The 25710-nt window shown below is 53.7% G+C and overlaps 11 protein-coding genes across 11 annotated transcripts; 2 read left to right on the top strand and 9 right to left on the bottom strand.

Annotated features, from left to right (window-relative positions):
• Positions 1-1492: 1492 nt before the first annotated feature.
• Positions 1493-3653, bottom strand: CDEST_14512 (uncharacterized protein). The gene is made up of 6 exons (XM_062930668.1): positions 2863-3653; positions 2260-2801; positions 2178-2209; positions 2054-2127; positions 1925-1995; positions 1493-1875 (listed from the first exon to the last, which is right to left on the bottom strand). Exons 1-6 carry the CDS (start codon positions 2961-2963, stop codon positions 1775-1777), a joined length of 921 nt encoding a protein of 306 aa, XP_062786719.1. The 5' UTR covers positions 2964-3653; the 3' UTR covers positions 1493-1774.
• A 205-nt stretch (positions 3654-3858) lies between these two features.
• On the bottom strand, positions 3859-5207 carry CDEST_14511 (uncharacterized protein; the record flags this gene model as incomplete). Its single annotated transcript, XM_062930667.1, has 4 exons — positions 3859-4521; positions 4592-4690; positions 4748-4809; positions 4865-5207. The coding sequence occupies 4 exons, from the start codon at positions 5205-5207 to the stop codon at positions 3859-3861; spliced, it is 1167 nt and encodes a 388-aa protein (XP_062786718.1).
• A 582-nt stretch (positions 5208-5789) lies between these two features.
• CDEST_14510 (Putative NAD-dependent epimerase/dehydratase, NAD(P)-binding domain superfamily) lies at positions 5790-7037 on the bottom strand (the record flags this gene model as incomplete). Its single annotated transcript, XM_062930666.1, has 4 exons — positions 5790-6553; positions 6622-6849; positions 6924-6944; positions 7016-7037. The coding sequence occupies 4 exons, from the start codon at positions 7035-7037 to the stop codon at positions 5790-5792; spliced, it is 1035 nt and encodes a 344-aa protein (XP_062786717.1).
• Positions 7038-7381: 344 nt separating this feature from the next.
• On the bottom strand, positions 7382-8471 carry CDEST_14509 (uncharacterized protein; the record flags this gene model as incomplete). Its single annotated transcript, XM_062930665.1, has 2 exons — positions 7382-8243; positions 8294-8471. 2 exons carry the CDS (start codon positions 8469-8471, stop codon positions 7531-7533), a joined length of 891 nt encoding a protein of 296 aa, XP_062786716.1. The 3' UTR covers positions 7382-7530.
• A 1120-nt stretch (positions 8472-9591) lies between these two features.
• Positions 9592-10693, bottom strand: CDEST_14508 (uncharacterized protein). The gene has a single exon (XM_062930664.1). The coding sequence runs from the start codon at positions 10537-10539 to the stop codon at positions 9766-9768; it is 774 nt and encodes a 257-aa protein (XP_062786715.1). The 5' UTR covers positions 10540-10693; the 3' UTR covers positions 9592-9765.
• A 2622-nt stretch (positions 10694-13315) lies between these two features.
• On the top strand, positions 13316-13941 carry CDEST_14507 (uncharacterized protein). Its single transcript, XM_062930663.1, has 2 exons — positions 13316-13648; positions 13718-13941. The coding sequence occupies exons 1-2, from the start codon at positions 13448-13450 to the stop codon at positions 13733-13735; spliced, it is 219 nt and encodes a 72-aa protein (XP_062786714.1). The 5' UTR covers positions 13316-13447; the 3' UTR covers positions 13736-13941.
• A 353-nt stretch (positions 13942-14294) lies between these two features.
• CDEST_14506 (Putative RGS domain superfamily, RGS, subdomain 2 protein) lies at positions 14295-16606 on the bottom strand. The gene is made up of 3 exons (XM_062930662.1): positions 15967-16606; positions 15497-15917; positions 14295-15441 (listed from the first exon to the last, which is right to left on the bottom strand). The coding sequence occupies exons 1-3, from the start codon at positions 16165-16167 to the stop codon at positions 14723-14725; spliced, it is 1341 nt and encodes a 446-aa protein (XP_062786713.1). The 5' UTR covers positions 16168-16606; the 3' UTR covers positions 14295-14722.
• Positions 16607-17625: 1019 nt separating this feature from the next.
• On the bottom strand, positions 17626-17826 carry CDEST_14505 (uncharacterized protein; the record flags this gene model as incomplete). Its single annotated transcript, XM_062930661.1, has 1 exon — positions 17626-17826. One exon carries the CDS (start codon positions 17824-17826, stop codon positions 17626-17628), a length of 201 nt encoding a protein of 66 aa, XP_062786712.1.
• A 2633-nt stretch (positions 17827-20459) lies between these two features.
• On the bottom strand, positions 20460-21356 carry CDEST_14504 (Putative NTF2-like domain superfamily protein). The gene is made up of 3 exons (XM_062930660.1): positions 21026-21356; positions 20809-20974; positions 20460-20733 (listed from the first exon to the last, which is right to left on the bottom strand). Exons 1-3 carry the CDS (start codon positions 21121-21123, stop codon positions 20527-20529), a joined length of 471 nt encoding a protein of 156 aa, XP_062786711.1. The 5' UTR covers positions 21124-21356; the 3' UTR covers positions 20460-20526.
• A 1034-nt stretch (positions 21357-22390) lies between these two features.
• Positions 22391-23722, top strand: CDEST_14503 (Putative Thioredoxin domain, peroxiredoxin-5). The gene is made up of 3 exons (XM_062930659.1): positions 22391-22717; positions 22796-22998; positions 23341-23722. The coding sequence occupies exons 1-3, from the start codon at positions 22594-22596 to the stop codon at positions 23515-23517; spliced, it is 504 nt and encodes a 167-aa protein (XP_062786710.1). The 5' UTR covers positions 22391-22593; the 3' UTR covers positions 23518-23722.
• A 1146-nt stretch (positions 23723-24868) lies between these two features.
• Positions 24869-25672, bottom strand: CDEST_14502 (Putative ribosomal protein L24e/L24 superfamily; the record flags this gene model as incomplete). The annotated part of the gene is made up of 3 exons (XM_062930658.1): positions 24869-25150; positions 25224-25367; positions 25622-25672. 3 exons carry the CDS (start codon positions 25670-25672, stop codon positions 24869-24871), a joined length of 477 nt encoding a protein of 158 aa, XP_062786709.1.
• Positions 25673-25710: the final 38 nt, after the last annotated feature.

The following is a 25710-nucleotide window of genomic DNA, read 5'->3' as shown; positions in this document are numbered from 1 at the left end:
CGCGATCGAGTGACTGGAAAGGATCGCCTACCTTGAAAGAGGAAAGGGGGGAAAAGGGTTTGAAAGACTGGCACAGTTGGGAGAAAAAAACGAAGAGTTTTCCACTGCGTGGGGAGTCGAGGTCGCGAAAAAAGAGTAGATATAGGAGGAAGGAGGCTTCGGGTTTCTGACGAACGCTTTGCTTTTGGGAAGACAGGTAGGTAGGTAGGTACCTTGCCCAGCTCCCTCTTTCCTTTCCTCTTTTCCTCGAGTCAACTTGGGCTGGTTGACCAGAGGGGCTCTTGCCTCGTTCCTCCGATTTGGTGGCACATCAGAGGTAACTCCTTCCCCCTACATGCACCTTCCTAGGCATCTACCTTATGTCCCACCTTCGCAACTGTCCCTTTCCCCGGCTGAGAGCGACAACGTTCATGGCGTCGGGAATGAGAAGCCATTGGAACGGAAGAGAAAGGTGAATCAAGATCAACCTCGGTTTCCGGAGGCAAACGAAGGCTCGGCCGGTCGTTCGTGCGTCCCACTTCGCTGTCATCCTAACCGGGTGGTGATGGATGTGAACCCCGACGGAGAAGAGATCTTTCAAGGGTTACGATGGCCTAGTTTATGAGTCTACGCCCCGATGGACTATTCGAATCGGCGTTGGCGCATCTTACTTTTTTGGGTTCACCTCATTCTGACATCTTCGTGCTCCACGCGTCTCGGTCGTGGTCAAGTTGCCTCGGTCCCCCAAACGAGGCAGATATCTTCACTTCCAGAGTCGGAGATAACCTGCTAAGAGAAAAGGGGTAACGGTTGTCGATCATGGCAGATCGAGCACTGTTGAAGAGACCCGGTACACCTTGTGGCACACTGCTCGTTGATCGGGCTGTTGTTCCGAATCATGAACTTCACAGTTCCAGGTAGAACGTGTCGTGACATCCACTCGCAAGTTACCATGCACAGCGTGACATGATTGCAGGCACAGAGCGAGACGTTATCCCGAGTCGTCACACTTGCGGCAGCACACTGATAGCGGACACGCCATCTAATGCAGCTGAAGGACGCCCCTCGGCCGGACTTTCAGGTGGGTATGCTGAGGGTTTGTCTCGACTCCTGTTCGTCATCCCGAGAGGACCACCAAGACCGCACACGCAGTTGTCGAACGAGCCATCTTCGGTGGTGCACCATGCGGCCATCCGTGTGCCTCGAAACAAGATTACCTGTTCCTGAAGGCCGTCACACAGCACTGTAATGTGCTCGGTGCGGAGGGTCTCCATGTCTTGTCTAACGCTCTTGATAGCGTCAGGCGTATATGAGTCTCGCTTGGAGTTCGGCGACGGATGTCGACAATATACCTGCGGGTTTTTCGCGTCCCAGCAAACATCTCACGCCAAGAAAGGCTCATTGCTTAGTTGAGCCCAGCAAAGCATCGCCTACGTTGAGTACCTAGACGAAACAACAGGCACTGAGACAGGACGCAATGACCAAATTAATCAGTGTCCTGACGGGGGTGACTGTCGAAAACGGCGGCTATCATTCGCAGAGTTCTAATTTGTCATTAATAGGCATGGAAGGGTATGCTAAAGGACCCTCAAAACCGCCCTCCATGCGCACTTTTCATCCTCCTCTCCATCAAGTCCCGCCGACCAATGACAGCCAGAGTTGCACAAGATTCATCGCTGCTGTCAAGATGCTGTGGCACCGGCTTCCAGTTAAAGAGGGGTCAATACGTCCCAATGCCAAGTCACTCCCGTTCATTAACAGGTGAATTCGGCTCCATTCTGGTGTGCAACGTCATTTATTCGGCTTTCTTTGCCGTCTCGCGAAGCGTCGGGGCCGTTCCATCCGTCATCGACGTGTCCTTGGCCTCGATGTCAGCAGCCCACAAGGCAGCACCAACTGCGAAAGTGTTAGCCATAGACGCAAAGAAGAAATTGGTCAGACGTACCCGCGTTCGTGAATGTGAAGAGGATACTGGCGAAGGGAATCATCTCGAGGGCGGTCGCAACCAGACCGAAACTGTGGCAGGGGTCAGTTGCAGATACAGCATAGGGGTGCGGATGGATCCCAAACGTACGCAGTGTAAGGTCCAGAGTGCTTCTTGAGCCAATCCGCTCTTCTCGAGGAAGACCAGTCCTTCAATTGAAAGTACTTGATTGATGGTCAGATGGTGTCAGAGTGTTTGGGTGCGGATGACTTACGCGTCCATGGACGGCTTGGCCTCGGCTGCGAGCTGTCACAACATTAGTGTCGATTGGACAGCATGAATCGTGCATAGCTTACCCTGCAGAGCAATGAAGATGACAGTTCCCACGACAGGAATGAAGTTCAAGGGAAGGTAGATGAGGTATCGAATCAGGGCCTTGGGGCTGTATTTCTCGAACGGGCTCTTGAGAACCTTTCCCAACTTCTGCATGGGGTCAGATCCCGGTCTCACTTGTCTGCCTTCCTTGACGATGCCATCTTCATCTCTGAGGAGAAGAGTGCCGTCGAAAGTGTCCAGAATCGCCTCTTGAAGGAGGTAAGATCTCGACACGAAGTTGATTATGGCGGAACTCTCGTTCAGAATCAACAACACGGTCGTGAAGACAGCGAGCGGGCCATTAACGAAGACGAGGAGTGCGAGCTGCGGTACGTAGGTGAAGATGAACATGCCCGTCACGATACTGGTCGAAAGGAGCATGTAGGGCCCGATGCGCGACAGAAGGGGCTTCCACAGCGCGCGGTGAGTCGCGAAGTAGACAATGCCCTTGATCGGATACAGGTAGGCCTTGCTCTTGGCAGCATCGGTGACGAGGACTCTCGCCTTGTCGTAGTCTTCCGCTCTGTTGCACCATAGTCAGCTCGATTCACACACATGAACGGGAAGGCGTATGTGGCACGAACAGCACTTCCTGGGCCCTGGCCTGGACGCTGTCGACCACTCTGTTCCTGGCGCCCGATCGAGAGGACTGCTGTCCCTGGGAGACGGTTTGCTCGTCAGACATCGTGGGCTGTTGTTCGTGCGGTTTTCGTCGAGGTAAGGGATTGTGTGAGGTAGGTGAGAAGGTGAAGAGGAAGATGGGGAAAGCTGGGGGAATGGATGCGACGTGGCTTGTGCAAGACAAGCGCTTGCCCAAGTACTTATTTGGCGCCGAGGATCGTGATCTGACACTTGCGTAGCTGCCAGTGGCAAGCTACCGCAAGTAGAGCTCCCTAGCATTGGTGATGGCTGGATGACGTAGGGGTAAGGGTGTGGCTGGTGCTCAAGAAGCCTTGGCACCTGCATGTGATGTGGCTTGATGCAGGGCCAAAGAGTCCCACCCGCCGCTTTCACCCATGTTCTTGTCGTCCTACCTCCTCACATCCTTGCATCATACTACAATCTCCTTAAAAAAACAATTAGAAGGTTAGAGATGGGATAAGAGATCGAAATAGGTATTGAATTGGAGACAAAGTTAGAAATAGGGTCAGGGCTAGAAAAGACTAGGAACAAGACCATAGATGATATCCCCAGGACACTAGGAGGTATGAGAAGGTGTCCAGAATTGCCTCTTCGAGGAGTTAGGATCTCAGCATGAATCTGACGACGCCGGAACTTTTTCTTCCATAACCAACAGAACGGTTGTGAATACAGAGGCAAGAGACTGAAGGAAGCAAGAGAAGATAGAAGTCAATAGAGGATAATATGGATGGACGATCCTCAACGCATTCCGAATCTCATGTCACGTGCGTGATCAGCCATTGATCCCCTGAGGTACATACACTCAACGATCTTCTTTACCTAAGGCCCTTGGGAATCATGGCTATAAGGCAGAAGGCCCCCATACCGTACGATATTTGTATCAACGCACGAGGCAACAAGAGGTAGTCGACTCTGCATTCATCTCGAAGACTACAGTTTTACGCATCCGAGACGCGCTGCGAACGTGATTCACCCTGGCTCTCAGGTTGATCTCGTTCAAATGCCAGGCCGGCGGGCAGCTCCATGGCGTAAACCACTTTGCCTAACTGTTGGAAAGCAAGCTCACGAGCAGCGTTAGCCCTCTCAACCTGATCGATGGCCCCCTGTATATTCATCTGGTCATAGTTCTGGGGATTGGAGTTTCCCGGCATCCTATGCACGGGCTGAACCAGGGTCTCGGGGCCGGGTGCGGTACCACGCTTTATGCCAAGCCAGGTTGCTTCTCCCAGCCGTCGAGATGCGGCCGCTTGAGCTTCCTCGAGTCTTCTGAGCTCTTGAATGGCCCGATTGACGGGCAAAACATTCGGCACGCGTGGGGCACTGCGAACACTGTCTTGGTTCGCACTTCCGAAGACCGACTCGTGGTCGCCCTCATCTGGTTGGTCCTCGTCCTCAGACTCATAGGGATGAGAGGCGTATGATTTTCGGGGTACATCGCGAAGTAGGCGTCTAAAATCCGAGTCGTCCTCGTAGCCGGAGATGGTGGTGCCGCGGCCAATCTCGGGCTCGACCTCGTTCTGTTGCTGCGCTTGTCGAGCGACGTCTTCGTAGTGAGCCCGGGTCGCTCTTTCAACCTCACGGAAAACGCGATTGAGAGCATTCTGTTCCTTCAGAAACGGGTAGGCTGATCAGCGGGAATACAGATATGTGGCGCAATATCGATGGACTCACTGCCTGACTGATAAATTGCTCAAGGTTGTTCTCTAAATGAAATATGGTTCGGCGTCTGTTAATGACCTCTCGCGCCTGGTTCTGCTGGATATTCGGGATCTGTTAACTCGTTAGTCACATAGGAATAACACCGCTGAAAACCAAGGGTACGATCACCGTGAGGCATTCTCTGTCTCTTCTGCCGAAACCAGCGCATCGGTCACACTTCGTTCCTGGTCCTGTTCATTGTGGGTATTGAGCCAGTGAAGTGAGTCAGGCCATGGATCACTGTACCTGTATGCTTACAGGTGAAGTTGATGTCCTGACACGCTTGACCGTCGTTTGACTTGAACAAGCCGACATAGAATCCAAGACATCGCAGGCACCAACTGCTGTCTCTGGGTTTTGCCACATGCGAAATATCGGGGCTGGGTAGCGGAGACATGGTTGCAAAACGTGATGTCGAGTAGTCGAGGTTCTCTCTCTCCATGGTTGGCGTGGAAAGTGTTGTTTTTCTCCAACGTTGTGGGGAGATACGGCCTTTTATGGTGTGGGCTACCAGAAGTGGGAAGATGACGATCGGAAAGCCTGAGAGGTGCCTGGGGCTGATTTTTCCTTTCAAACCAGCAAGCTGCATTGCATACAGTTACGTCAAGGCGCCAGAAAGAACTCAGGCTGCCTTCAGTCCTTCAACAACTACGTCAAGGGTGAAGTCTCATTGAGCCGACGTGAGATGTCAGGCAGCCACAGGGAAGTGAGAGTCAAAAGGGGTATGTTCTAGATACAAACATGATATACGTGACAACAACACATAAAGACACTGCTTGTGTTGCTATAAGCACAATGGCTTCCAAAAGACGCAAACCTAGAAATGCTACATTAGTAGTGATCTGGTTTGTTATATGTGATGATAGAAGATCTCCTTAACTTGCAGCTGTTTGCTACGGATGGGTAACTGCATTAGGCTTGCAGTTGGGGTTCTTATGTATATCACGACTGAGGTTGGTGTGGTTGAAGATACTCCCTGCAAATTTCTTGCTGCACTGGGTAGATAATGCAACGTTACTGACAAAAAATTGATTCAAATTACAGCTTGAATGTCTTGAACGTGCGACATACATACCTTGAGCAGTTAGATATCTGAAAAGGTTGGTCTATGTAGTTCAAGTTGGGTGGAAATGAACCACGCTGCAATTCCTTTCCTCCCCCCTCCTTTTCTTCAAGAGATTGCCTTAATGTCATACTGGGCCAGGGACTTCACCAAGTCAACAATGCTCGTCTCAAGCGACCTCCACTCTATACCCAATATACGAGTGGTCTTGTTATTGTCGTAACCGTGTACCTCATCCTTGCTGGGAAGCACGCCTCCCTTGACGTCAGGGCCCGGGAGTCTATCCGCGTACTCAGGGAAGTTCCTCCGAACAATGTCGACGATGTCGCGGTTGCAGAACCAACCGCCAATTGTCAGGAACCGTTGGCTGGCTGCCTCTTCCTTCTCCACGGCTGTAACGTGCGCGAGAGCAACGTCACGAACGTCTGCCCAAACGAATACGAGCGAGTCCGGGATGGCCTCACGCCATTTGCCGGAGAGAAGGTCCGCGACAGCAGAGTTGGACGTGTTGATCTCGCCCAGAGACCCAAGGGAGTGGGCGAGCGGGCCGAACACAAGCGGCGGGTCAATAGTGCTGAGGGTGTAGTGGGGCTTCTCGGACGCAACGAAGTCCCAGGCAGCCTTCTCGGCAAGCTTCTTGCTGACGCGGTAGGCGATGTCTTTGGAGCGAGTGATGTGGTCAATCGTCGCCGGATTCCAGCTCTCTTCGGTGTAGATCGTGTTCGGGTCATCCATGCGGGCGTTGTCCAGGATGGCGGCGAATGATGAAGTGATGACAACACGCTTGACGTCCTTTCCGTACTTCTTGGCAGCTTCGAGGAGCGAGAGCGTTCCTCCCAGAGCAGGCTCAATAACCTCCTTCTGGGCATCATCTTATATCCTGTTAGCTGCCGCAGAACTTCCGAATTGGAGGCACATGGACTCTTGGTGTGTAACTTACTGAAGTTGAAGTGGAACGGTGATGCCGCATGGATGACAGCCTCGATGCCGGGGATTTGCAGGACTTCGTCAAAAGCTCCGGGCGCGGCGATATCGGGGATCAGTTCAACCCGAAGACGGTCGGGCCCAACGTCCCCCTTGGCGACGCGCAGCTTGTTCGCTTTTTCCTCGTTGCGGACAGTGGTGACGACGTCGTATCCGCGGAGGAGCAGGGCTTTGAGAATGTGAGCTGTGTTGCACTCATATCAGCTATCGTTTTTCATTGCCTCAAGAAGTCTCCGTATTTTGATTAGAATAACTCACAGGCGATGAAGCCACTGCCGCCTATAATTGAAACAGAAGTATTAGCTGCAAACTTCGGGAGATTATCGGTCGAGGTTCCGGGGAGAGCATACCTGTAAGGAGAACCTTGGTCATTTTGATCTGTTGTGATTCGGGGAGAGTGAGTGATCATGGGAAGCAATATTGGAATCGTCTGCAAGAAAGAAGACTGAATGCTCAAAGTAGTTGATCTGGTTATAATGTGAATGACAGCTCCGCTTATATAGATTTGTTCAATGGCACGCTTAGTGCAAGATGATATTTAGAAACCACGAGGATGTGCTTCATAGCGAGTCCGTTTACCTCGTCCCCATCACGTCAATGGCCAATGAAAATGGTTCTTGGAAGTATGCACTTGGCTGACACCCGGAAGCTTCCAGTTCAGTCATCCTAACGATGGAGACCCGTTTTCCCGTCTGAGAATACCATAAGTAGCTGATTTTACCATCCCAAGAAAGAATTTGGCTGACATCACGAGTCATACGCAGGGTACAACACAGAAAGATCTCTCATCTCGGATCCCAAAATCAGCCAGACCTACAGGCTCAACCTGAATGACACATGCCGCGATAGCCTCCGACGATGCTATTTACAGACCTGGCAAGCCGAAATTCAGAGGTCTTTCGCCTCGTTTACGTCGCCAGTAATTTGTTGCGTCGAGGAGTTCGTTGCACCCTTGCACAATCCATCCCCATTTCCTCAAAAACGGCACTGTGGCCTCCCAACTTCGGGCATCCCACGGTTCGCCCCAGACGATCAAGCCGGTGCCCCCGACGTCTCCACCTGTTTCAATTAGATCGAACCATAGCTGGTCTTCTTTCTCATCATCCCAGTTTCCGACCATGGCCGCAAGGAAGTTGTCACGCATCTTGGGAGATGGAAAGAGGTCGACCCAAGGATGGTGCTCAACGCTCCTCTGAAGCGTTGTTGGCACTAAGCTGGTGGGACACTGAGGAGTCGCCACTAGTAGCATTTCCTTTGTAATTCCTTCCTCTTGGCCAAATGGAGAGACGGCGTGGCATATCAGCCAGTCAGTCTGTAGACCGAGAGCCGTTGCGTTCCTTGTGAAAGCATTGATGGTGTTAAGCTGAATAACCTTCAGTAGGTGGTCTGGACTCGGTTGACTCATCAGATAGCTCTGCAATGCTCTCTGAGCAAACTTATCCAAATAGTAGCGCCTCTGCTGAATATTGTGTTCCGTGATGTCTTCATCCATGGTGCGGAACTCTTCCTCAGAGGAGGAGCTTCCTCGAATCTCGTGGTGCCCATCTCCCGCAGTGACGTTTGACTTCCTCTGCCGTCCTTGGACCAAACTTAGTATGTACTTGATACTAAAATGGTATCGCACTTACGCGCCCTCTGGTTCAACCGGTTTTGCAATCTCTTTCGTTCCTTGCGATCAGTGATGCCGGCCCAGTCCTCTCGCCCGCGACGAACGTAGGCAACGTGGGGCATTTGGCCTATACTGATGAGCGGGGGATTGTCGATTGCGTCGTCCCCCATGGCGTCTCCTAGACTGTATGCAGCCATTGTGTCATTGAAAAGGCGATTCGGCGATGCTATTGAAAGATAAGATTACGCCTCCGAGGACTGCATGTAGGATCGTCTCTTATTATGTCTTTGGCTGACCTTAAAAGCGGGGCATGCACATGGCTGACATTTGCGGGGAGAAGCTAAACACTCCGTCGGGACCCGTTCTAGATCATCCTGGATGGACGCCCCGACAGGGGTCAAGGACGCAAGTTCTGCCTGGCTGCGACGTGAATCCTCAGAGTGAGTGAGTGTGGTGGTTTGAGTTACCACTGCCCTCTGGCAGAGGGCTGTGTCCTAGCGCAACCACATAGCTAGCTGCACTGTAATAGGGAGTTCCTTGAATGTGCAGAATGAACAAGAAGGCAGTCTGTCAGTGGCATTGATAAACTTGCAGTACAGGTTGATTGCATTGCTACGACCGAACGAAAGTTATATGTATCGGCGTTGGGTGGGGCCGACGTTCCGGTGCTCGTCCGGTGCCGACCAAAATGTGGGGCCTTGCTAACCCAGCTAGCCGACCGACTTGAGATGGATGCATCAGAAGCGACCATCATGAGAGCAAAGTATGGCAAAATCATGCACTTGGATATTTGGGTCTTGGCATACTCAGACAGCCTTCTCAGAGGCAACCTTCTTCGCGCACAGTGCCACAATGACATGCATCGTGGAAAGCGGGGTCGGCATTGCCAAGGTGAATCGAATATTCCTGTCTTCCTCACATTTCTGTCTGACCGACAACTCCATCGTCTATCGTCACGGCGGAGCACTCAAGCTGAGAAGATTGCTTATTCCCCCCCCCCCCCCCCCCCCCCCCCCCCCCCTTGGAGATGGCTCCCCGCGGAGCAATTCCTCATCGTAAGTCTTTGGGAACGTGGCCAAAAGATGCGGAACACCAGCTGACGGCTACGGCAACGTCGTGCGCCACTCGACTATCGAGCCCAATGGAAGACATGAGGGTACGCGAGGACAATGGGCGCGATGTAGATTGCTGGTCGGATGGGAGAATCGGCAGCCTATACAAGCGCCGGGGAGATGGGGCGGCAAGGTATTACCCGCACAACGAATCGACCAATCGGTCCCGGTAACGAGCCAAGGTCTGTTTGAACACGGTTTGATGTGAACGAAGATATGCTACAGGTACGGCCCGGCGCAGGGATGAGCAGCTGCCTCGCCGACAACAAACTGCCATGGCAATGGAATGATGAGCCGGCCACGGTGGGAATTATCTCTGGTCTTCGTTGAGTGTCGCTCACCGAACCCTTTAAACCACCGCCCCCCGCCCACCTTCCGCCTATCCGTTCCGAAACCTAGCCGCAATCCTCTTCAACGCCGTGTCTTCCCTCTCAACCCTTCTGAAATCCAGCCGGTGGTCCTCGGCCGCGGGGCCAAGCAGCTCCAGCAGCCGAACAGTATACATGCCATAACGATCCACAAAACCGCTGGGGTGCCCGCCGTATCTTCCCCTCCGCTCCGTCACGTTCTCGGCCTCGTCCGACCTCAACTCCTCCGGGATCCCGCTCCCCTTCGTCTGATGTTCCAACACCTTGATCAAATCGACAAACACCGTCGTCGGTGGGACCCTGACGCCAAAGGTCTCGAACCCGGCCGCCGTCTTGTCGATGTAACAGCTCGCAACGCAGACAGAGGCGTACCCCGCGCGCAGCTCGTCGAAAACCGCCTGCGCCTTCGCCCTGGCGTCCTCGATGTACATCTCGTACCTGTGGTACACGCCTGTGTCCGATACAAACGGCTGCGGCCGGTAGACATCGTCCCTCTTACCGTTAGGCCGCTCCAGCAGCCGAATCGTCCGTCGGCAGAAGTGCCGCGAGGGACGCGCCGCACTGGTGAGGGAGGGCAGCACCGGATTCGCGGCCGGGGACAGAATGTCGAGCTGGAGGGCCGGCAGGACGGAGACACGTGCCGTCTTGTAGGCGCTCGTGGGCTCGCACGCGATGATGACGACCTGGTCACTGGCCCAGCAATCCGCGAGCTTGGCGTTCTCGTCGGCGCGGTCCTCGAAGCGCCGGAGTTCAGTCTCGCTGAGGAGGCGTGGCTTGCGTGGCATGGTCCGTGCGACTGCTTTTTTGACCGACTGATTGAGTGTTGTGTTCGGACAGCAATACAACGATTGATCGTGGTCCCCGATGCCAGCTCAGAAACGTTTGGCTGATACAAGTAACTGAAGTCATGTCTCGCAGGTGGCACAGCCGCGTTGGAACTGAGTCACACCGGGAGCTGGCGCGCAGGATAAGGAACGAAGACTGCAGGTGTTAATCATCCCAGGCCCAATTCTGTCGTCAGCATCCTCGATATAGCTTGGTCCGGTCGACAGCAGAGCGGAACTCCGCCATCCCGCGCGGCGTAAAGTTCCTGCCCGTTGACTGCGCACGTCTCCAAGAAGACAGGGTTGTTCGTATCGGGTTTTTTTTTCTCCTTTTTTGATTATTGTTCGTTTCCTAATGACATGACGTCAGGTTTGTGAGTAGCTCTTCATGCGTCTTCTTTGTCACCACCCATATGGCCGCATCCGAGCTGGTCGCGAATGCCCCAAGGAGATCATTCTGTCCGGGGAACCTCGTATTAAATGGATCCACCACGAGCAAATGTCGCGTAGAGACGCCAAATTTATCGCCCGCTCTCCTCTCAGAATAGGTCGCGGGCGACTTTAACAGCCGTTACAGACTTGTTTGGGTCTTTTCCAGTAAAAGGGGACAGCCCGCGATAGAAGCCCGTTTCACACGTTTCTGCATTACGGTTATGGCTTCGATGTTTGAGCAACACTAGTCATGCCTATACTCACATCAAATAGCAGCCCGTGCTGTACTTCACGTCGCAGCTGGCAATAAGAATTGATGAATCGGTACCGTGCCCTCGGTTCGAGTCATTCGTGATTCTGTCACAACAGGACGTAGACCTGTCAATCACTACTCGCCATCTGCTCGCAACCACTGTGCGTCCGTGATCCCTTTAGGCTGACATCCGTCTAAACAGCTGGAGGTTTCGTTCATCCACGTACTCAGCAGGTGGACGTAAAACCACTGTGGTCGCACTAAGTTTGACTCAACTCAGAAAGGCCGAGTTGAAGCTGGTGAAATAGTGTTTCGCCGTCATCAGCAAACCTCGGAGATACATCACGTTGCACTCTATCCCCGCCCGGACTCGACAACAGACGAAGAAAGCCACTAGGCAACCCTTTTTTTTTCGGTTTCATTCATTTTTATTCTTTACTCTTTTGTCCCCCCCCCCTGTGAACAAGGACGGATTCTAACCGAACCCAAAATTCGAGTGCAAAGCCCGGTCGCAACATCAAACCAACTCCCCCGATCGGCACAGCCGACACGAGACGGCACCCGCTCTGTGCGGTGGAGACAACCGGATCCTGCGAGTCGCGATTTTCTAAAGGTATGCGAGCACCCCGCCGGCCTGTTTTATAGCCGTTGAGTTGCTAGCGCCCGCAGGAAATGGTCACACAAAGATATAGCGATACAGCGATGACCTTGGAGTCTTCTAGATCTCTACGACTTGTTTTCCTTACGGGGCACAGTTCCGCCTTTGGGATTATCCCTTCCACCCCGCTCCCCTGTCGGCTGACGGAGGACATCGACCAGTAATACGCGCCAATGATGCGAAGCGCCTGCCGGATACGGCAATGTCTAATATGGCGGGCGCCCAATTCCAACCATTGACGGTGGACTGAGTGCAAGAGCAAAGCCAGCCACGCTTGGGTCTGTCTGCCCCGTTGTTGGTTATGAGGTTTGTGGTAAATTAGGCCAAGACCAAGATCGCTCGCGCATCCCATCCCGCCTGTGACAGATCGGACTTTGACTAGGTGGTAAGGTGGGAGAAACGCATAGAACGTCCTTGGACCGGTCGGCGCCTTCCTGGTCGATGGGTCCTGGCCATCTCTTGCGCCTGAACGGTGGTGAGGCCCCCCCACGCCACCCCCCGAAAAAAAACATTCATTGCTGCTGCCCACAGGGTCCGTCCGCCCAACAGACGTCGAACAACAACGGGGTGCGCGCGCGCCCGTGGTATCAGCTTGCGGCGTGAAACGTCAAGAAGCCGACAGTGGCGCGTGTTCCGCGGGCCACGGGCGCCCTGCGAAAGAAACCAGATTAAGAATAAGAAGAAAAGAAGGTCCGGGATGGGAGCGTGTGACGTTGACCAGGGTTTAACTCTGAAAGTCTAAAGTCTTTAGAAGCCTCAAAGGGAAGAAGGCCACATGCATGGTACCGGACCACCGCCCGGTCTTTGCCTCCATCCGATGGTCCCAATTCGGACGAGTCGATCATCGAAGGCGATCTGGAAAATGGCCTGCCCTTTGGTCCCTGGATGATGTCCGTGGCATCGTGTCATGGACCAGGCCCACCACATAACCATATTGACTCGTCTTGTGGCACGTCTTGAAACGGGTAGGGGCCTGTCGACACCAGACCACGCTGCCCACCGTCAGTACAAGCAAGGTCTTTGCTGAACCGGTTCCTTTGTGGAGAGGCGGCTTGACTCGTGGTTTCTCCGACAGCGCGGGAGCAGCACACCAAGTCCAACCGGTCATGCAGTTCGTCTAGCCCGGGGTAAGGGGGGCATTGAAGTGATGGACAAGGCTGAGACTGTGCTGCATCAACCCGCACCTCCAGACGAGGCTTGGGAACCCAGAGGCTTGGGTCTGTCTTTGCCATCTGAAGGCCAAACGGTTTCTTTCCCCTCCTGTGGGCAATCCGCACCCTTCGAGGCGACGGCACGAATCGGTCGCCGTCGCTTGCAGCCCCAGTCTTTCGAATTCTATATAGCCCGCGTCGATCCTCCACATTCTCCCCATGTCCTCACTCTCATCAGCGGCAGCAAGAAGAACGACAACAACGAGAAAGAAAGAAAGACTCCTCCAATCACAAGCACCAGCAAACATCGTCCTCTCAACACCCTCCTTGATCCCAGTTCTTACCACACGTACGACGAAACCTCCAAAAACAAAAATGCGCGCCTCCACCATCCTCTTCACCCTCCTCGCCACCCTCGCCGCCGCGGCCCCAGGCCAGCAGGCCACCGCCGACGTCAGCCCCATCCTCCAAAAACGGTGCGAGGCGGCGGGCGTCTGCTCCCAAGGCGGCGACGACGGCACCTTTTGCTCCAACCTCAAATGCTGCAGCGACTCCAAGTCCGGCCGCGGCGGCGCTGTAAGTTATTTTCTTCACACGCATCACAAAAGTGCGAGCGCCAGCTAACGAATCTCTCCTTCGTTTTAGGTCTGCTGCTGCAACTAAAAGAGTCCCTTCGCGGTTCTCTCCCTCTTCAGGTATCTTGAGACGCGGCGCTTCTCGGTGTCGACGCACAGGGGGAAGCCTCGTCTCTTGTTTCTTGAATTCAGTCATAGCGAAAGACTAGCGTTTTTCATTCAGCAAGCGGGAGGAAGAGTTTGCTTATTTATATGTTATCATCAGCGACCCCGATACAATAGAGTTCATCCAGAAACCGTCTCATTCCAGAACAACGTTAAACCTCCCGCGTAACTTCACGCTAAGCCCGTCGGAACCCCCCCCCCTACCATTCCATGCATACAGCCAGGACCGTGTGAAGTCTAAAAAAGAAAAGATAAAAGAGAAAAAAGAAGTGCAATGATTCCTGCATCCTCCCCCCCCAGTCGGTTGGTCCGCATTATTTTTGGGTACTGCGACGCCCGAGATGTGCTCCACCTGCCGAGAAAATCGGCCCGTCGCTTCGGGGGAACAACCGAAGAATGGCAGTGACATCCGGCATCTCCACCCCAGTTCTCCCGCACACACCCACTCAAACACACACACACACACACACACACACACACAACACAACATAACACAACATAACACAACACATCACACACCAGGCGGTCAACCTCGAGACTACTCCCATTCGTGTGGCCAACTGTGCAAAGGGTCACCTCTGTACACTTCCGCCGTCGCCAGCTGCGGTGGGCGACTGGTGTCGGCTTCTCAATCATGAACTAAGTAGACCAGATATCTATTACGAAGAGGCAGGTGAAATAAGGGGAAATGTTGATAAAAGTTACGAAGCAGATAAACAATTCTTGGGACAAAAGAAAATGTTCTCAAGACCTGACTAAATCGTACACGGACGAAACACCATGTTAACCATGGTCCCTCCCAAAACTGCTTGCCGAGCAAACAGGTATCTTTGGTATCGGCTCTCCATCCGAAGCAACTTCAATTGTTCCCTTGGCCACGGCGGCCTTTGTGCTTTGGGATACAGAGTCCTCAGAAGTAGCCGTGCTTGGGAATCGCTACAAAGATGGCCGTAAAGACACCTGCAAGAAGAACGGCGCACAGCATGGCCTGCAAGAAGATGGTGTCCTGAATGGTGCGCAGAGCAGGCTCCTCGATCCACACTTCGCGGTCAAAGACCTTGCGAACAATGTTCCGCTTTTCGTACTTAATAACCCAGGGCTCCGACTCGAAGCTGTTGGTCGTTCCGAAAGACTCGAACGAAGTTTTGCCCTGTTCATCGTCGCTCTCCTCGTCGACGAACAGCTCCCAAGGGCGGACGTGGCGATGGTGCATACCGTGAAGAACGACACACATGCCCTTGTAGGCTGCGACCAATGTCGATATGCCCAAAACCCAACCAATGGCGGCTAGTGCTCGCCAGCCGCGGCCTGCGTGGCTGAGAGTGATGAGAATAGCGGCAACGAAAGCAATGACAATGAGGCCAACGCCGAGAGCGCGAGCGAAGAAAACGCGAGCGGGATTGCCGTTGCAAATCGACCATCGGATGAAGTTGGGGTGTGCTTGCTGACGGAGCGAGTTCTCAATGACCTTGATTGCCAGACGGCAAGCACTAGGGTGGGTGGTGTAGGCGAGAGCGTGGAGAGTGGCATCGCGCTCCTTGGCAGAAAGGTTAAGCTGTCGCGGCGCTCCCTCCATGATGTACGTGGCGATAACACGATCTAACTCCTCGCGAAACGGTTGAATCGTAACTAGATGTGGTTAGCACAATGTGGAAACGTCAAAAGGGACACGCGGAAGGCTTACAAGGCTGTTTGGCGCCGGCGGAAGCAAAGGCCTCGCTGGCCTGAGAGCGGTACGAGTCGGCGTTCGAAACCCCGTTGGACCCGGTGTAGACGGACTCCTGGTCGTGGGGTGTTCGGGGCGGGGTCGAAAAGGGGTTGGATTCCTCGATGATGGCCGCCACAGGGCCCTTCTTCTCAAAATCCGTTCCTTTAAAGATCTCCTGCCCAGGCTTCTTGCGCATTCCCTGCGACTTCTCCTTGAACATGCGTTGCAGAACATCGTTTTCCATGTTCTGGGTCCATTCTTGAGCGAGTGAAATGTCTGAAGTTTTGGTCTCGCCAAAACGCTTCTCATAGTCACGGTGCCAGAGGAAAAATTGCAAATTTTCCGCAGCATGCTCAATGTAGATTAGGTAGTTCATGAAGTCACGAACAGTGCATGGCTGACAGGTTAGCCATGAGGCCTGATAGCAACTACAATGCATTACTCACAGGACAAGTGCCGCCGTCGATGATCTTGTCGAATGTCAAAGACTCAGGAATACCCTGGGGCGTGCCGGACTGGCCGGAGCGCAAAGACGAGGCGGTAGTGCTCTGCTTCTCATCGCCGCTGTCGGAAACGTCGGAGGAGCTTTCGCCTGCCGAGTTGTTAACGTACACCGGGCGGCGGTAGGTGAGTGGCAGGAGACCCATGATGATTCGTCGAGCGAGGGTTGTTGGAAGAGATGTGTAGTCTCAATAAGGAATGGAAGAAAGTAAAAAGGTCGACGTAGTAATCCTAGGTTCTAGGGGTGGTTTGATGGAGGATATGAACGGATGGACGCAAGCGTCGTCGGGTTGTAGTGTCAAGGCTGGACGATGACGTTTGGCGATAATGGCCAGACTGGAGCGAAGGATTGAGGTATCGGACTTGAAAGTAGAGTTGGAATGCAGTGCACGGTCAGACTGGCGCTCCCCCTGTAAGAGGATGGGCAGAAGAACCGAGAGTAGCGAAGGACAACCAGGCTTGAGGGGTAAGAGCACAGAGGCGAGAGACACAAGGAGGGGGGCGAGGGGCTGATATACCAGCCAGGTGAGGTGTAGTCAAGCCTGTCAACCCACCTTGGTACCTGACTTGGTGTCAAGAGCTGATGGCTATAACGACGAGACCCCACACACATCTCGACGACAAGACTACTTTGTCAGGGTTTGACCGGCTTCTATTGACGGAGAAGGCTGAAGCTGGTCCAATCCAGGAAACGAGAACACTGAGCTGGACCCCTCGCGGGCTGCGCTGGTGGAACCTAGGATGGTCGAGGCGTCCAAACGTTTGTTGTTCTCTGCCTACTTACAGATGCAGTATCCGTACCTAGGTAGACTCTTGCGGAATGCGTATGGACGCGCGGGAAGAACATGGAGGGTAGGGATGTGCTTTCTTCTCAACCCTGTGGGCTGTGATGCTGATCTAGAGTAGTGCTTGGCAGGCATGGGAAACGACGGAGGAGTACTAGCGTCGACGTGGAAGAGTGGACATGTATCAGAGCAAGAGACACAAAAGGTTATGGATGCTTTGAGGAACAATCCTGAGCTGGAGCGTCGAGGGGACAAGGCAAGAAAAAACGCTAACCTCTTGCATCGTCAATGTTGGGGAGTTGCAAGGCAAGACTCCTTGCCTGCTATTGCTTCTCTGGATGATCTGGTACGATGAATTTTGTCAAGAGAAATCAAACTGCGCCTGACAGTCGGGCTGTGGTTGTCAGCGAAGGAGTTGTTGAGAGGCAGCAACAACGGCGAAAAGTGGCCGTTCCAACTGCACCTCACCTTCGTTCCCCTACCCCCCTACTTCGACAGTCTCGAGAGAAAGAGGACTTCACAGCCCAAAGCGGCAGAATGCCAGTCGATCACACCCAAGAGATCGTGGTGATTGGTGAGGATGGCCCGGCACTAGCGTCACGAGCTTTCCTGAACAAGTAAGGGACGTCTCTCTGGCTGAGACATTTCGCAGCTAGGGCTTGTTTTTCCTGCAGACTTTGACATCGACCTGAGTCTTCCCTGTAAAAGACAGACTCGGCACGGGGGAGGGGAAAGTCCTGCGACGAGCATCCCGTTCGACAATGCAAAAGATGGGCGAGAGTGGCTTGGAAGAGCGATAGGTTGGCATCTTGGAGCAGCTCATTGCACCATGAATTTCAACGCAATGTCGAAGGGAAAAACAGGATAGACGTCGTCGAGGCAACACCTTGGCTGCTGCAACCCAAGCTGTTGGGTCGAGCAGCCCGGCAAGCACGGGTTGCAGTCCGTTTCTGTCTTTTCTCCAAAGCACTGGGACCGAACGACGGAGGCGTGGCCCAGGGTGCTGGGTAGCTGCACCATGACGAAGGGGAGCGCCACCTCGTAGCGCCTGCGAGGACAGACGAGGGTGAAGATCGGGTCCGATGGGCAATGGCTGGTCTCCCTTTGTTGCGCCTCATCCTGAATCCATTGACAGGCCGGGTGGAGGCTGACGGCGGCCTTGTCGACTCGGCTTGAACACAGGTACGGCGGGTGGGTGGTCGCTCGGCCCGCGCCAACTTGGACAGTCAAAAAGAAAGGAAACTGGAGTTGAGAATTGTGTCGTCTCCTGCTCGGCCACTCAATCTAGGCTGGCCCGGAAGGGCCGCTCGCAGCTAGCGCAGGTGAGACCAAGCTGTGAACAGGCAAGTGGGTCAGCAATTGTAGTTGGAAGACCAGGTTGGACCTAGCCAAAGAACTCGTAAAGAAAGAGAAGAGAGCGCAGAGCAGGGGTTTCCTATCAAGAGTAAGTGCAAGATGGCGGTCCCGGCTGGTTGGCACGCTGGCTGGGAGAGATGGGAGAAATTTGGACGTAAAGAGATTCGGCACTAACAGAGTACTTACCTACCTTAGGTAGGTGGTAGGGAGGGATTGGGACGCATGGGCCACCCGTGAAGAAGCTGAGTGCCCTGTCTGTATGGTCCGTGCTCGATGCAAATATGTCCAAGTACCTATCTAACCGAGATGGTCTGGTCCCACTTGTACACTTTGTCACCTGCCCGCCCCTTTCCCACATGCATGCTCTGCTGCTGCTGCGGTGCATCATTTCGCATCTCAAAGCACCTTACTTACAAGTGGCCGCTTTTCCTCGTCGTTGGAAAGAATTCTCAGGCAAATCATCTCGCTTCATCAGTCACCACATCTTCGAGGCGACTTTGGACCAGTTTCGTTTCAGCAAACGATCATCTTTCAGGGTGCTAGAAACTTGGCCTCCACTTGCATGCACATGTACAGCATACTATCTTACTCTGTCTCTGTATACCGATACAAATCAGTTGACAACATCTCTTCCATCAATCTTTCACAATTTCAACAAGTCTAGACACGCCACACGGCTTTCTCGATTCCATCCAGAATGGGCCCTGGCCCTGCCCCTGCCCTGCAAGAACTTTCTTTTCCTCAAACATAAAGCAATGACTTTATGCCAATCATCGTCAAAAACATCTCTCTCCCAAGACACATACGACATGGTGTGTCACCTTCACTATTTTCGCCCGCGAAGGAGCAATCTCAGCACCGCTAGCCACTCCCGCCCATCCTTGCAAAGATTGCGCCTCGATCATGTCGCCTCGCCAATCGATACATTGTCCCCTGCATGATACGGCCGCCAATCAAGCCGACCACCTCTGTTTGCCATGCCTGTCTACCCACTTAGATCCAGCTTGAGTATCCGTACAGAGTGGACCGGATCGAGTGGCTCCCTCGTTAAGTCAGTGAGGGGCTTGAACTTGGCTTGGGCTTGCTAGCATCGCCGGCCGTGCTCTTCGATGTCAGTCTTTGTCTCGCGGATGCAAGAACTCAACGCCGTCTTGCTCTCAAGTATCGACAGCGCCTTGTCTGTGCAACATTGGTGGACTAGCTATCCGTCTGGGGAAACAGCAAAGACCACATCTTGCTCCGACTCCATTGCGTCTTGGGCTTGGTCAGCATGCCGAGTATTTAACATAGTTTTCAAGAGCTGAAAGATATCCTGGTGCAAATCAGTACTTGCATCTCGAAGCGACCCTCCAACGGGACAAGAGAACCCGACTTCTGAACGAAATCCTTGTGCCGAGTCACCAGTCGCATTGCCGATTGAGACGTTGTTCCCAGTCTAAGAGAGGGAAGATCGTCGGGACTCAGGAATCTCCCCAAGCATGCTCCAACCCCGTCCTGCATTGGCTCGCCTATTATCGCCGATGACGGCCACCAAATCAGATACGGCTAAATCGACGGAGCGAACCTTGACTGACTCTTACCAGGGTGCCATGAAAAGATGCACAAAGGAACATCCTATGGGAAGAACAATGACCCCAAAGCATGGTGGGCTAGTCTCAGCTACCCAGAATCCAGCGCTATTCCAATATGTTGACTTTTCGCCATGGGGTTTTCCCAGTGGCGTCAAGCTTCTGTCACTCATCTCCGCGAACTTGGAAAATATGGCCATGTGCCGTCACTTTGGGTGTTCCGCCCAGAACACATTCTCCTGGGCTAGCGTTCATTCTCGTGACCTCATTACCGACCCTGATTCCTATCAAGGTGCCATCGCCGACCATCTGGGTCTTGGAACGAAGCCGTACTTTGACTCAGGCAAGTTGGATCGTCACCCCGCTTGCACGTTTTTGCCTCGTGGAAGCCCGGGTCGCCCCTCGTGGACTGGTCGAATTGTCAGTCACGTTGCAGTTTTCCGAGCGGCGGAATTTCCCCCTTCTCTGAGACGCTTGGGACAACGAATAGCAACTTTGATACGGACTACTAATGCCAAAACATTCCACCATCAGACCAGTTCATCGTCTCGACGAATTCCTCGTGTTTTTCTTCGAAAACCACGAAGGACTTCTTTCGATGTCCTTTTTCGGAAGCCAACGGCAAGCCATCGTTCTCCGAACAAATAGTTCCGAGACAATAGTCTCTTGCACGGCATAAATACGAACCCACGATGCTGATAAATTGCGCTAGTCATCTGGAAATGTCCTTGGTATTCGTCTAGGCTCGAAGGCCACGATAATTCATGCTGTTCTCTATTATTCGTGCCCACCCCAGCTACCAATGCTCCTCGCTGATGGCAACCTCATTCACGTCCACGCCGTCGCGGAACCACCTCTGCGTCTCTTCGATCTTGACATCGTTTCCGCTCATTTGCCTCTTGCCCATCAGGCCGTTCTCGGCGAAAGTCCAGTCCTCGAGGCCATAAGTCCGCCACCACTGCCCCGACTCGTCATGCCACTCGTACCAGAACTGGACGGCAATCTGGTCGACGATCAGCCATGCTTCCAGGCGCGCAGCTATTGCCAATAGTTTGGGCAAGAAACAGCATATTCTCACCTTGTTGTCAGTGAAGGCGAAGAGTTCCTTGCGGAGGCGGTAACCATTCTCCCTCTCCCACTTCGTGGTCAGCCACTGCTCGATATCATCTCGGCCTTTGAGGAATGTGTCCCTGTTTCGCCAGATAGAATCGGTAGTGTACGCCAGCTTCACCTTGGCGGGGTTCCTGGGACGATGTCAGTCAGCGTCTGCTTCGCATCGACGAGGGGGCACCCGCTTGGTGTTCCACGCATCTTGCGCCGCCTTCACCTTGGCTTTCGCCGTTGCTTCGGTGAAGGGCGGGAACGGTGGCCTGGGTTCTTCTTGGCTGCTCATGATGACAGTATATTTTGTATTCAATAGACCACGCTCTAAGGACCAAACTTCGCAGTCGATGGCGAAGATGTGGTTTAAATCGACGACATGGATCAGGATCACAATGGAGGCGAGGGGTTTCGCGGCCAATCAACAGGCTCGCATGGCCCGGGGTTCGGGGTTTGGCAGTTGTAGGACAAACGCCGCGGGTTTTGACGGCTTCAGCTTCGTGTACCGTCAGACCGTGTACATGGTCTTTTGTCTTCTTTTATTTCTATTTCTGTAAGCTTAAGACTTCCTAGTTTTTTCCATGTGCTCAGCGCCAATGATGGAAGCGCTTAGTATACATGCGCTGATGATGCACTCGGCGGATTCTCGGAGAAGACGGCTTTGATGGGCGACGACCGCGGAGAGTCGCGTTAGAGCACATGCAATTAGAGAAAAAAAAAAAGGGTACAACAACGAAAATAAGGTCGGTGAAGCAGGTACAAGACGACGGAGCCTTGCAGCATAGATAACATGATGCCTCGGCCGGTGGTGTCAACAGTTCCTGCAGACTCTTTTTCTCACAACTTGTATCTCTTGCACACCATCACAACCGAGCCGACAGCATCAGGGGGTGCTGTGCGGATCTCGACCACCTGGACCACGCCACGATGACAAACCTTCCAATTACTTAATCCAGGCGCTTGGCACAGTAATATCTCCGAAGGACGTTGGGTGATGGCCGACAGCCTGAGTGCTCGGAAGGCCGAGGGGGCCATATCGCCCCCACCGGGGGGAGGGGAGGCCGGGGATCGGAGCCCAAACGGACGCGGCATAAATTCCCGGTCTTGCGTCATATCGAGTGGTGGGCCACAAGGGTGCGCACCATCTGCACCGTTTCTATCAGCGTCTTCTAGGATGAGGATACTGTAGCCAGGTGCTCGGTATGTTATCCGTAATTGTGTCTGTGTAGATAACAGGAGAGTGAGAGAGAAACATAGTGCAGAGAAATAGAGAGGAACGAGAGCTGGCCCTGAAAACTCTCCAGAATTATGAGAGAATTCAAACAGCTTTCCGCCTCCCCTCCCCACGTACTTCTTTCGTCACAGAAAACTGGTGTGAAAGATGCGAGGCAAAGATGTTACAAAGGGGTTCTGGATCATCAAACAAATAAAAATAAGAAAAACAAAGTAGTCCTGAAGGAGTGGCCGCCCCGCGCCTAGGGGGGATGGTGGTATCCGTATCTCAAATACAAATCATCATGAGCTCCACTTCCCTGGAAGCTCGCAGAATCCGCCCGGGACCCTGACTCGGCTGTCGCTCGATATCCCGCGCAGTACTAATTCCAGCGTCGTTCCTCCTCGACTGTCACCGGCTCCCGTCTGTTCTCTCCTTTCTTCAAAGAAACATACATAAACACAAACACTCTCCCTCTCTCTTCTCTCACCAAATCCTCGATAACCTCTTTCCAACACCCCTTCAAACACACCCAACACTACCATCAAAATGTCTGGTCTCAAGGTCGGCGAGCAGTTCCCCGAGAACGTTGCTTTCCAGTACATCCCCTACCAGGAGGAGACAGCCGACTTCAAGGTCTGCGGTATCCCCATTAAGTACGACACCACCAAGGGTATGTTTTCTCCTCTTTCTACCTCTCTGTCCGCCGCATCCCGCGCCCCGCGTACTGACGATCTGATTTGCAATACAGAGTTCAAGGACAAGAAGGTCGTTATCGTCTCCATCCCCGGCGCCTTCACTCCCACCTGCTCTGCGTCCCACCTGCCCGGCTACATTGAGCACAAGGACGAGCTCAAGGCCAAGGGCGTCGACCAGGTCATCTTCCTCGCCTACAACGACCCCTTCGTCATGTCCGGCTGGGGCAAGGCCAACAACATCAAGGACGACTTCATTGTACGTTTTGCCTCGCGCCTGTCACAGTTCTGAAATCCCCCAATCCCCCCTCCTTTTTCTCTTTTTCTTCTCGTGGTCATAAATGCCGCCGGACTGTTGTTATTTATGTTGCTACCCCTCCCCCCTCTTTCCGTTGGAGCTCTCAACAGCTGTCTGTCTCTGCCCCTCACCGACTCAGAGGGAAAAGCCCCCCCACCCCCACTTTGCCCCTCCCACGCAACTCAACATGATCCCGCAGCAACTCATATCACATCACCTCACCCCCCTCGTCACGTAATACACACGGTGTTTTTGTCTACACACTTCATCAAATCCACAAAACTAAAATACGCTCCCTCTTAGGTCTTCGCCTCCGACCCCAACGCTGCCTTCTCCACCTCCATCGGCTGGAACCATGGCGAGCGCACCGCCCGCTACGCCATCGTCGTCGACCACGGCAAGGTTGTCTACGCCGAGAAGGAGACCGAGCTCCAGGGCCTCGAGGTCTCTGGCGCCGAGCCCGTCCTCAAGGCTCTTTAAAGGAGTTCTGTCTTTTCTGAGGACAATGTTCTTTTTATTTGCCGTCACCGTTATGAGAAATGCCCAAGAAACATCCAAGACTTTGAAGACACGGGGATTAGAGTGCGTAGACAAAAGTCTTTTTTAAAATCCTAGACAGGATTCGTCCACTCTGCCCACAATAGAATTAGAGCAATGAATTGGGGGTTATGAAAACCCGCCCACACTCTCCGTTTCCCGTCATCCTCTTTGCGTGAACTGTGATGTGAGCTGTTGTTTTGTCGTTTTTTAAAGTTGATGGAGAGAGGGGAAAGTCCCGGGAATACGAGGCTCGGAGATCCGAAGCTGTCGTAGGGGAGGTTGGGCGTGGGCGGTCTCCGCGAGCCGCATCTCGACTGCCCTATATGACGCGCGATGGGTCTAGGCACGTGAACGAGGTGTTACGGGCGTGGCATGCGGGTGGTGACGCTGGTCGGCGAGGATGTCCCGGACCGGTGGGGAGGGAGAGGTTCAATTCGTCCACCGCAAGTGATCTCGCGAGTTTCCGGAAACATGGTGAATTTCATTTCATCTCAGAGTTACGGATTAACCGCAAATTATTAAAAAAAAAAATTTTTGGTTGCTCGAGGTACTGCTCCGAGGCGGACAGCTTCCTGCGGCTGGCTGGGCCGAACCGGGATATGAAGAAGCACGGGGACTCCCGGTTCGACGATGATGTGCTCGTGGATCGTGGACGGAGGGCCGATGATGTCACGCCCGAATCGCCTAGCGGCGGACAAATTCGTACATAGATCAGTTGGAAGGGCCCGTGGTTGGCGTTCGCCGAGAATGACTTCTCATCTTCTTTGCATCCGAGGCCCATGCTACCAAGTCCTTCAGGGGCAAAGAAAGGTCTCCAAGAACAAACAGGTAGCAAAGAGCATGCCGGCCGAACTCGCAGCACGCAGCCGGATCACACATCGGACGTCATGGGCACTTGCTCTGACAAGCTTCCAGTACGCCACCAACCGAGTCACAAGCCAAGCAAAGGCGACACACCCAATTAACTTGGTAATCCCCGTGGGACAATCCATGCATTCCGTGCTACCGTGATTGTGTAGTTATAGAACCAGCCGTCAAAGCACAAAGAACCCTCGACTCCGAATAAGTTGAACCTGGTCGTATTGTCCCATCTTTATCAACAGGTTCATCTTGCGGTCCTCCCCACCAGCCAGCCGCGGACCCGTGACCGAGGGTCATTGCTAGCCGTCTTCGCCATGCCCCAAAATGCCCATTTTGATCGTCATCTTTTTTATAATTTGACGTCTTTATCTTCATCCACGTCTCTTCAACAGGGGGGGATCCCCCTTCCCGTCAAAAGGCGAAAACGTTCTTAACGGGTGCGGGCCTGGACCTTGGGGGCGGCGCCCTTGGAGCCCTGCTTGCTGGCGATGGGGGCCTTCTTGCCACCGGCGGCAGCGTTCTTGGCCTTCTCGGCCTTCTTGGCAGCGGCGGCGGCAGTCTTCTTGTCCTTGGACTCCTTGATGGCGGCGGCGCGGGCGGCGGAGCGGGCCTCGGGGCGAAGGTTGCGCTTCTCCTTGATCACGTCGAGCGAGGCACCAACGATGGCACGCTGGGCCTTGACGGTGCGGCGGGTGCGCTTCTTGGCGACCTCCTGTGAGGGGGGTCAGTCATCTGCTCGGGGCCGCGGGGGCGGCGTCGCGCAGGACGGGAACTGGGATACGCACCTCGGAGATACCCTTGCGGTGCTGGCGACGGTACAGGACGGTCCAGGCAATGCGGCGGGGGTTCTTGCGCTGGAGGAAAAGGGACTCGGACTTTCCGTTCTGGAAACGGAAGATCTTGCTGTCACCACGGACGTAGAGCTTACCCTGCAGTTCAGAGTCTCGTCAGCGCATTTGTCCTTTTATGTCCATTGCCTCGCCCATGCTCTCTTTCGATCATTTCCCCCTGCCGTCGATCGAGGATGTCCAGGCTCTTTCTGTCCAGCCGATCGCGAGGCCCGCATGCTCGCCTGTCCACCTCAGACTTCTTCTCTTGCTGCCCAGCAGCTTCAAAAAAGTTCCCCCGATCGACGAGAGAGATGACACCGTAGAGGATGGGAAGGAGGGTTGTGTCATCGTACCTTGCCAGGGTAGATTCTCTGGCCCGAGAACGTGTCGTCGTACGTGCGCATCTTGAAATAAACTGTCAGAACCAAATCCAAACGCAGTC

Source organism: Colletotrichum destructivum, chromosome 10 (genome assembly GCF_034447905.1).
Source record: "Colletotrichum destructivum chromosome 10, complete sequence".
NCBI lineage: Eukaryota > Fungi > Ascomycota > Sordariomycetes > Glomerellales > Glomerellaceae > Colletotrichum > Colletotrichum destructivum.
The sequence above is the reverse complement of the archived record's forward strand: the minus strand, read 5'-3'. Positions and strand labels throughout refer to the sequence as shown.